Source organism: Pogoniulus pusillus, chromosome 24, assembly GCF_015220805.1.
Source record: "Pogoniulus pusillus isolate bPogPus1 chromosome 24, bPogPus1.pri, whole genome shotgun sequence".
Lineage (NCBI taxonomy): Eukaryota > Metazoa > Chordata > Aves > Piciformes > Lybiidae > Pogoniulus > Pogoniulus pusillus.
Window position 1 is genome coordinate 12,286,533 of NC_087287.1, and position 9,544 is coordinate 12,296,076.

Here is a 9,544-nt window from a genome sequence, read left to right on the forward strand (position 1 = left end):
TTTTTCTAGCAAATGGTCAGCAATTTGAAGCATTTCCCATTTAGGTGGTGCAGTTACCACATGTTTACAGTTCCTTGGTGAGATGTAGGTCATTTAGACCTCACTGTTATTACCCACTCAGCAGCAGGCATACACACCACATCTGAGTTTTGTTTAACATGTAAAAATGAACTGCATTTATGAATGACAAATGCAGTAAACTTTTTTTTTTCTCTTGTGCCAATTAAGTTCTTTGCCAGTTAGATTCCTTCTATAGTTTGCCATGCATTTTGTGCATTCTCAAGTAAAAGGTATCTCTGTAAGTTCTGCTTCATTATGCTCAGCAGACTTTGAGAAGGGGTAGGGGTGGATATCTGAGTACTGATCCTTAATGTCATCTTAACACAAGATCAGCTTAGGCTCAGGCATACTTTGAGTTTCTTCTATAATTCTTATTAGAACAGTTGTAGAGACAACCATTCTCAAGACATCCTTTGACTAATGTATTGTGACCTTCTTTGACAAACAGTTGTTTTGTGAATTTATTCTAAGAAATATCATGGAAAAAAAAGAAATGTCAGAAAAAATAATACCAGAAGTTGTTAGATGGGCAGATTAGAGAGAATTAAGGTGACAAGTATGTAGAATTTTGCTGTGACCATGTGTGGGTTTCTTTTCCCTTTGCTTTGAGGGAACAGTCATTATTATGAACATTTTCCATGGGTAAAAGTTGTGAAGGAGATACACGTGAGTTCTTAACAGTAATAGTTTATGCTCCCCTACAATGAGCAATTCTAGAACAGAAATGTTCCCATGGGATGTAGGTGTTCAGTTTTATGGATAAAGTACTGAAAGATGTTTGTCGAAAATCACTTGCAAGCCAATACATTGGCTGAAAATTGTTTTCACAGAACATTTATCAGATTGTTTAAAAAGTGAAAATTTAGTGAAAAATCCCTAGCTGTTTGTAAATCATCTGCAAATCATCATTTGCAAACAGGAGTATAATGACTCTGTCAGATGAATTACTGTGATGTTTTTGCTTGCTGCTAGCCAGGTGTACCACACTCACCCAACAGATGTTTGAATTTCTCAAGCAGCGCAGACAGAGGCTTTAAGAGTCTGGCTAGCAGTGCCAGCAATGACAGTACTACAAGCTATTTTAATGCTACCTTACACTGTGTTCGTGGTTTGACTGTCTGTATTGGTACCCAGACTTGAAAGACTTTGGTTTCCAAGTAACTCTGGGAAAGACTTAGCATTTAGGGTCTTGTGGATAAGCTTTACATTATTTTGTGTTTTCGATATGGCCACACAGGTGCCTGAAGGCTTTTGATGATGTCTGTCCAAGAGGTAGTTTGCTGTATGGCTTAAATAAACACTTAAAACACATGTAAGAATCAATATCTAGTAGTTACTAAGCCATTTACTCTCCAGTTGTCCTTGCGGGGAGATAAGATGAACCACTGCCATGCGGAACTGGACTGTGGACCCCAGTGAAAGAGAAGTGCATGCAGCCTTTCTAGGAGACCACCTGCATTTCTTTCATTTGAACTTGCCGAAGGCCTTCCCTCCTCTGAACACAGGAAATCACATTCCGCTCTTGTTTTTCCTTCCAGACAACAGCCTCAAATTCCAATCACCACGGGAACGGGGGTTGTCTATCCTGGTGCTATTACCATGGCGACTACCACGCCATCGCCTCAGATGACATCAGATTGCTCAAGCACATCTGCCAGCCCTGAGCCCAGCATCCCTGTCATTCAAAGCACTTATGGTATGAAGACGGACAGCGGAGGCCTTGCTGGAAATGAAATGATAAATGGAGAGGATGAAATAGAAATGTACGAGGACTATGAGGATGATCCCAAATCAGACTATAGCAGTGAAAATGAAGCCCATGAGGCAGTCAGTGCCAACTGAGGAGTGTTCACCGAATCAAAGTACTCAGACTCTTTTGGGTTTTTTTGGGTTTTTTTTTGAACAAAAGTTCTTAAAGAGCCTGCATGCATGTGTGGCTCCTACAGTTACATCAGCAGAATGGTCTTAAATGTTTCTTAACGTGTGAGACAGATTGTTTCCCTAATTTTTCATGAACTTGGGTTTTTTTTGGTTTTGTTGCTGTTTTTTTTTTTAATTTAGATGAAGACATATATTAAATAACAGACATCAGGACTTGAAAACTTATATGAATCAATAGCTGTCTTACAAGTCTTACCTTCTGTCTTTTTCCGTTTGGATGCTGATAAAGATTTAAGTTACTGTTTTAGATGGGGGTTCTACATTCTCACTCAGGTATGCTGTGCCAGCCTACAGGTTGTGAATGTGTTTTTATTCTGGATTGTTTTAGAAAACAAACCCTTCAGATTTCATATTGTGAAACAGAACAAGTCCACAAGTGTGCACATCTGTGCATCATAGCTTGTCTTTAAAAAAATAGTCTCTGAATTCCATTTTTTTCCGTATGTATAGCTGAACTTCTGATGTGCCAAACTTTTCATAACTTTTGAATCTTAACATTTAAGAAAAAGTCTTAAAGGAGACACTGTAAAGTCTTAGACAATCCTTCGACATCTTAAGAAAATTATATATAAAACCTAATTTTGTTTTTCCAGAATATGGTAAAGTACTCAGGAATCTGGAGACAGGATATTCTTAAGTAGTGAACATGGTTGCCATAGTGCATGTGCCCAATTGCTTTTGCCTCTTGATGTGCCATTAGTGTGAAATTTTAAGGAAGCACAAAGGAGCGTTCACCAGCTATGGACAGGCTTGACTTAGCAGTGTGAGGCCACCTCTGATGACATTCTTTACCCTTTTGTTCTTTACCCTTGCATTCAGTCTTAACACATTTTCTCTTAAATAATTTATTCATTCCAGAATGCCAAGGGTCCAAATACTTAATATTTATTTTTAAAAGTACTGATGGTGGCATTACACTTACAATTCTTTGTTGATATTTTAAAGAACCTCTTCTTTCTCCTCTCCTAAATTACACAGGTATATGAAAATAAAGTGCACCTGCTACTAAAATGAACATGACATTTATGAATGAGAAATTCAGTTGTTCCTTTAACATTGTATGTTCAAGGAGCACTTGGAAACAATCTGCTACAAATAATGCAAAATAAAGTGAGTACTTTTATATGTACACACACTACAGATACTTAAAAATGGTGTTTATAGTTATAAACCTCTGTACTTAGAGAGATAGCAAAGGCAGATGTAAAATCCAAACTGCATGTAGAGTCCACCACAATGAGTTTCTAGAGCCTGTAGAATCCTGCAGTGAATCATGGCTCCATACATCATGTTCCTGTTGTGACCTGAAGGAACTGTTTGCTACCTTAAGTATTTGTGCAGTGATTTATAAGTGAGACTCTTAGTTGGGGGGTGGGGGAGGCCACGCAAATTTCTGACTGCAAAGCTGGGAAAATGGTGCATCAAAAAATATTTATTGAATATTAGACATGCAGGAATGTGAGCCAGATCTTGATGAATGCTTGTCATGTGCTTTGGAATCTTTAGAATCATAGAATAGAATCATAGAATCATAGAATCAACCAGGTTGGAAGAGACCTCCAAGATCATCCAGTCCAACCTAGCACCCAGCCCTATGCAGTCAACTAAACCATGGCACTAAGTGGAGGTAAGGTGCTAGAGAAACTAAAAATTTTATTTGTATTACTACTAGAAATGATGCAAATGCTAAAGAAAATTCTGGGAAATGGAGATATTCAAAGATTGTGCATTTATTAAATTTCAGAGGCAGAGAAGAAAATGCCTTTATGGTTTTTCCCTCACACTCCATTCCTGGTCACAAATACATCGCTGTGTGTATATATATATGAATGTATATATATATATATCTGCATATCCAATGGGCCTGATGAATACGTGAACTGAAGGTCCTCAACTCCTTCAGCTTTTATTTTGAATTGAATATGTTCAGCACATTGGTGACAAATTCAGAGGCAGGCTGAGAGATATGAGTGGGCCTAGAGCAGCTCCTCTTGAGCTTTGTGGGAATCTTCCCACAGATTGAATGGGCTTTGTTCAAGGCCCAGACGATGAAAGAAGCACAGCGTAAGTGCTGGCTGGCCTCGTGCTGCCATCCTGTCCTGCAGGAAAGTCGGTGAGATGCAATGACAAGAGGGAGCAGTCACCTTCCTCATAGCCCCACTGATACCTGCTTGAGCACAGGTAGCCATCGTTGCCACTGTAGGAACCACACTGAAATGTGCGAGAACAACCCCCAAGACAAAGAATATTGTTCAATTTACAGGACGATTTATAAAGATAATGGCATAGAAACATGATGGTCAAATTTCTCTGACCATTTTGTAATTTGGAGCAAAATGCTATATTTTTAATATTTATTTAAATGTGTTCTGAGTCCATGTCTAATGAGCAATAAACTGGTCTAGCCAAGACTTTAAAGGCATATGCTGTGTCGTTAGCTGGTGAGCGCCCTCTTTAAGCTGGCTAAGGTACTGATAAAAGTGGGTTTTGTTCTTATAATTGCTTGGGAATTTGAACTGGTTTTAATACATTCAGCTGAGACTGGGGGGAGGATACCATTACTTCCTAAAAAATGGCTATTTATTAATGTCTTACATAATCCTCCAGTTAAAAGTATCTCTCCCTCCCCCCGTATCACTTTCTTTCTCTCTTGCTCTCTCTTTTTTTTTTCCCCTCCCCTGGTTTTGTTGCATAGGTAGAATGCTGTATTACTACCATTGTATCTTATGTAATTATTTTTTTGCACAAAGACATTTAGATTAGTTGTTGGTTGTTGGTTTTTGGTTTTTTTTTTTTCATTTTTATTTTATGACCATGCCAAAATAATATTCTGCAGGCTTGTGGAGAACAAAGGACTGTTCTTTAGGACTGAAACTTGATTTTGCTTGTAGTACAAAAAAACACACACTCACAGATGTTGTTTCGTAAGTGTTATAAGCACTGGATATAAATGGTATTTTTTATCACTTCTGACTAATGTGAAACTGTTGTACGAAAACTACATGAACAAAAGTCATCTGTTTCGACTCGTGTGGGCCTGCCTCACAGTTGCCGGATTTGAGTCATTTTTATGTCTTGTTATTTCATTTATTTATGCAAAATACATGTATGTATGAACACTTTGTTTTAGCTCCAGCCCTGCCTCAATGCTGATGCTCTCTGTATTTTAAAGCCACATTCTTGAAAATAACTGGCTGTTCAGGAATTGCCAGCTGGTTAAAATTGCATTTATTGGCGGGGGGTGGGGGGGGGTGGGGAGTGGGAGGAACATATTTGAACCTGACTTGTGCATATGAGCAGTTTATTCTATTTATTAGCCGACATTGGCTCTAAAATGTCAGTGGAAATCAAGGAAGGACAATCATAAGGATAAAAAAACCCCAACGTTTTTACTTTATTACCGGAGCTCAAAACAAAGTTTTTGATGAATTTACCATCTCATTTTAGAATTTTTTTAAATTGTGTAAATATAACATAGGAAATAGAATTTTATTTTTTGTTCATGGATACTTAGTGAAGTATAAGTTATGTATTTACTTTTGTTCTATATCAGTGTACGTTGGTCCATATTAAATGCTGACAAGTCACTGTACCTCATGTAGATGCTGAATTTACACCCGCAGTGTGAGCGCAGTATTGTGGACCTGTAGCTGGGACAGCAAGATGCCTCACTTGTGCACTCACTGATTTTTAGTAGCTTATTCCTCAAACACAGAATACTTTCTTCTTTTTTAGAAAGTACACATACCCAATTTCTGGTACATTTGATAGGAAACACAGTTACTCTTCTGAATCCAAGTAAAACTGGTAAGAAACTTAACGAGAATGGCACTTGGAAGTCAAAATCATATCCCTGGAAAGATTATCCAGACTAGGATGGTCCTTACAATGCAGCCAAAACATCGTAGTATCAAACCTTTATTTTCTACGTTCATCAAATTAGTTGTTGCCATATTACAGTACCAGGAGAAATTGTTCACACAATACACAAAGAGGAATCACTTTTTAAAAGCATTGTGTTTGAGCCACTCTTAATAACTCCGACTGAAAGAAATTACAGCTTCATTCAGGTAATGCACAAATATAGTAATACTATTTTCTCTGTGAACAGACAGTTTATTTAATTAGCAGATACAATATATTTTCCTTTTGAAAAAATATAAAATACTTTGTTTCAAGAGAACACTCTTGAAACATTCTGATACCAGCTAGAAGAGTTCAGCTCGCATAAAAATGGGAGGTAAAAGTCTTAATGAAAACAGAACTGCTTTCCAAGGTTCAAGTTTACATGGAGAAACTACTCTGATAATGTGGCCCAGTTCTGGTCTGCCTGTATATTTGGGCATCACCATTCAGCTTGTGAGACTGCCCACTGAGAACACACGGGATTGCAGTGTGCTCCTGAAGCGGTGAGCAAGAGGCAGGGGAAGGGCAAAAGATGGGATTGCTCCGGGATGAGAATGCAAAGCAAACAGCAGCATTAGTCACAATAAATACAATACCCTGTGCAAACTGTACAGCAGTCAGCTGTGGGCACTCCCTGCTTTGAGTACAACCACCTCCCAATGCAGTCTAAAACATAGTCCTCTGGGCTGGCTTTCTGGGTTTGTTTTTTGGTCATATCAAGGGCACGGCATTTCAGAATCATTTCTTAGCAAAACATACTGCAATACCCCCATCCTACCCCAGCAAAACACTTATCTACCTTATTATTGAGTGTGTTGGTACTTCCATGGTGGTCATAAAGACCAGTAAAGCGTTGGCATTAAATGGGGCAAACTTTGCTGGGCCAGGGCCACAGTGCAAACAACTGCACTGGAGATGCAGCCAGCAGAATGTATGATAGAGTTCTTCATGTTTTTATGAGAAGTTAAGCAATGGGCTTGGACCCTTGGTGTTTTGCATGCTTTTTGAAGATTCAAGTTGGCACTTAAGCATGTTCTTCTAAAAGAATAATACTATATGACGTCATCTGATCTTCTCCAAAACACTCTTTTTCCTTTAAAAAAGAAGACTTCCCCCAAACTTTCTTTTTTTTTTTTTTTTTTTTTTTTTTTTTTTTGTCATTTAACCCGTTAATATTTGTGATTTTTCTCAGATCAAACTACATTTTGGGTATACTGTAATGTCCTGCTACAGAAGGAGAAAAAAATATGTATATGCAAATATAGTTAATTTTAAACCATTGCCCTTTTTAAACGACCAGATTTGTTGGAAATGGTGACAAAGAAGTATTCTGAGATTTCACACACTGGGTAAAAAGGGAGTGGGGTGGGTGAACTGGCCTAAAGGAAAACTTATCAAATTGGTATTTATGGCAATATGAAAGCTATAAAGCAACGTAGTGACATGGCTTGCTTTGTAATTTCCGCTTTCTTAAAACCACAAGTGAGGTCCTTGGTGCTCTTGGAGTATGGGGAATGTGCAAATATTTAACTGTTTGTATGCTGCACATTGCAGACCTGCTAGTGTACATTCTCCGTTTGTCTTCCTTTGTCATTTGTGTTTTGCTTTCTAGAAAGCAAAGTTTTGTTTTTGTTTGTTTTTTTTTTCTTGTACCCTTCTTCAGCTTGTAGCAAACTAGAATGCTTTAGCATTTATGTTCATTCATTATTGTATTTCCCATGTAAAAATTTTTTTATTACATTAAGACAAGCTTATAAGCTGTTACTACATAACTTATCTTACTGTAACTCTTATTTCCTGACATTGTAATTTGTTTGTGATGTATATTGTGAGATTGTACTCTATGTTAATTTAATCAGCACAATTCACTGACATGCTGGACTGACATGCTAGCTGCTGTTTCAAATTGTAAAGTTTGTGTAGAGCTGTTGGGACAACTGAGACTCTCTTGTCAAGGTACTATGCTTTGATTCCTATAGCAACACTGTGGGTGCAGCTCTGAATGGCAAGGGCTGCCTGTTGGAGACCCACTGGCTAACTCGATGGGCAGGTTTTCTTTGTAGAAATTCTATATACAATGCAGGTACCTACCTGGGCCCATGGCCGGTAATTATCTGGGCGTTTAGAGGAAAAAAAAACCTAGTGTCTATTGCTGCTTTGAATATGTTTTAAAGTCTGAAAATGTAAATAGTTTATCAAAAAAAAAAAAAAATCTTGTACAGTCCAGTGTAAAGTTTTTAAATGAACTTAAAGGTTGCCATCACATCTCACACTCTCCTCTTGATACAGTAAAAAAAAAAAAAAGGAAAAAAAATAAAGAGAAAAGTTTGCTAAGGATACTGATTGAAAAAAGAAATCAAAATCTGTTCTCAATTTAAAGAAGAGAATAGTAATTCTTAGCTCTGCTTCATTGCATAAACAGACTTCTTGGATTTTGTTGTGCAGTATTGACGTGAGGTAAATTAAATATTAAATAATCTTTCAGTGGTACTTTTGAGAGTCTTCTCCTCCTCTGCCTCAGTTATTGATGGAAAAGACAAAATTGAAAGACACTGTCCATATACAGTATGTTCTGGTGTACACTGGCACCTTACCTACATGTTTGGGGGGGAGGGATTTTTTTTTTTTCCTCTTTTTTTTCTTTTTTTTTTTTTTTTTTTTGCACAAGGTGCTTTCCTGATATGTTAAACATGTCATCCTTGGGTGATACAGTATATGCCATGACAGGGGTTTAGACCCCTCAGGGGAGTGTCTAAAAGACTGCCTATTTATGCTCATTTACCTCAAGACTGTCCTCTCTACCCTTAATCTATTCACCATCACTCCATCTTTTGTACTGCTGTTGACACTTACAAATTAAAGATAAATTTTGTTTTATGAGATGTGTGTGTGACTTTTTCTATGCATCCCTTAGCATTCCTTTGACTTTAGTGTTAAGGATTGACTGTGATGAGTTGAGGGGCAGGAAAATGCAGCTAAACTTGTTTAGCTGGCCTCCTTCAAATTTAGCAGCTCTCAAGTGTTCTCTGTGCCTTTCCATTCTCCAAAGGCATATATCGGACTCAAAAATCCATTAACACTGTAAGCTGTAGGAGCCGTGCATGATAACCAAACCAATTTGCTAATATTCATTGGGTACCATAAATTTTGTTAGCAGGATCTGCGCTTGGTGGCAACATAATCTCAGAAGGACTTTTGTTGAGTAGAAATGAGACAAAATGGTTCTCAGGATCCTTTTTTCTTTGCCTTCCTCTTTTCCGCTGCATATAATATTAAACAAACTAACCAAAGTTGACAACAAAAAGCCCTGTAGTTGTCATATTGCCATGCCTGTAAAGTGCTGCCATTTGTGTATTATGATTGGCTTTTGACTTAGGAATTAGTCATGGCTCTCACAGGAAAAGAACGAGTTACACTGAAGTGTACTGCATTATAATGTAACAGAACATTTGTTTGTGTGTTACCTCAGATTTCAGCCTAGTTTCAGTTCTTGCACAAACCACCCTGAAACAGCTAAGCGGGAAAGAATCCTTACTTGCCTGGAGGGAGCATCATATATGAAATTACTAACAGTGACACACTGCGTTATGAGCCTATGTGATAAAATACTTCAGGGTCAAAAGTGGATGTAATGAAG

General features: G+C 37.8%; 1 protein-coding gene across 12 annotated transcripts in view; it reads left to right on the top strand.

Moving 5' to 3' along the window:
• Positions 1-8,784, top strand: part of SOX6 (SRY-box transcription factor 6) — a 397,240-nt gene extending 388,456 nt beyond the window's left edge. For 11 of the 12 annotated variants that reach the window (XM_064163636.1, XM_064163637.1, XM_064163638.1 and 8 more), the window contains one exon: positions 1,599-8,784. In XM_064163636.1, the coding sequence (XP_064019706.1) occupies positions 1,599-1,902 (304 nt within the window). In that variant the 3' untranslated portion in view covers positions 1,903-8,784. The remainder of the gene's footprint in view (positions 1-1,598) is intronic. The other variant, XM_064163629.1, reaches the window with a different exon arrangement.
• Positions 8,785-9,544: the final 760 nt, after the last annotated feature.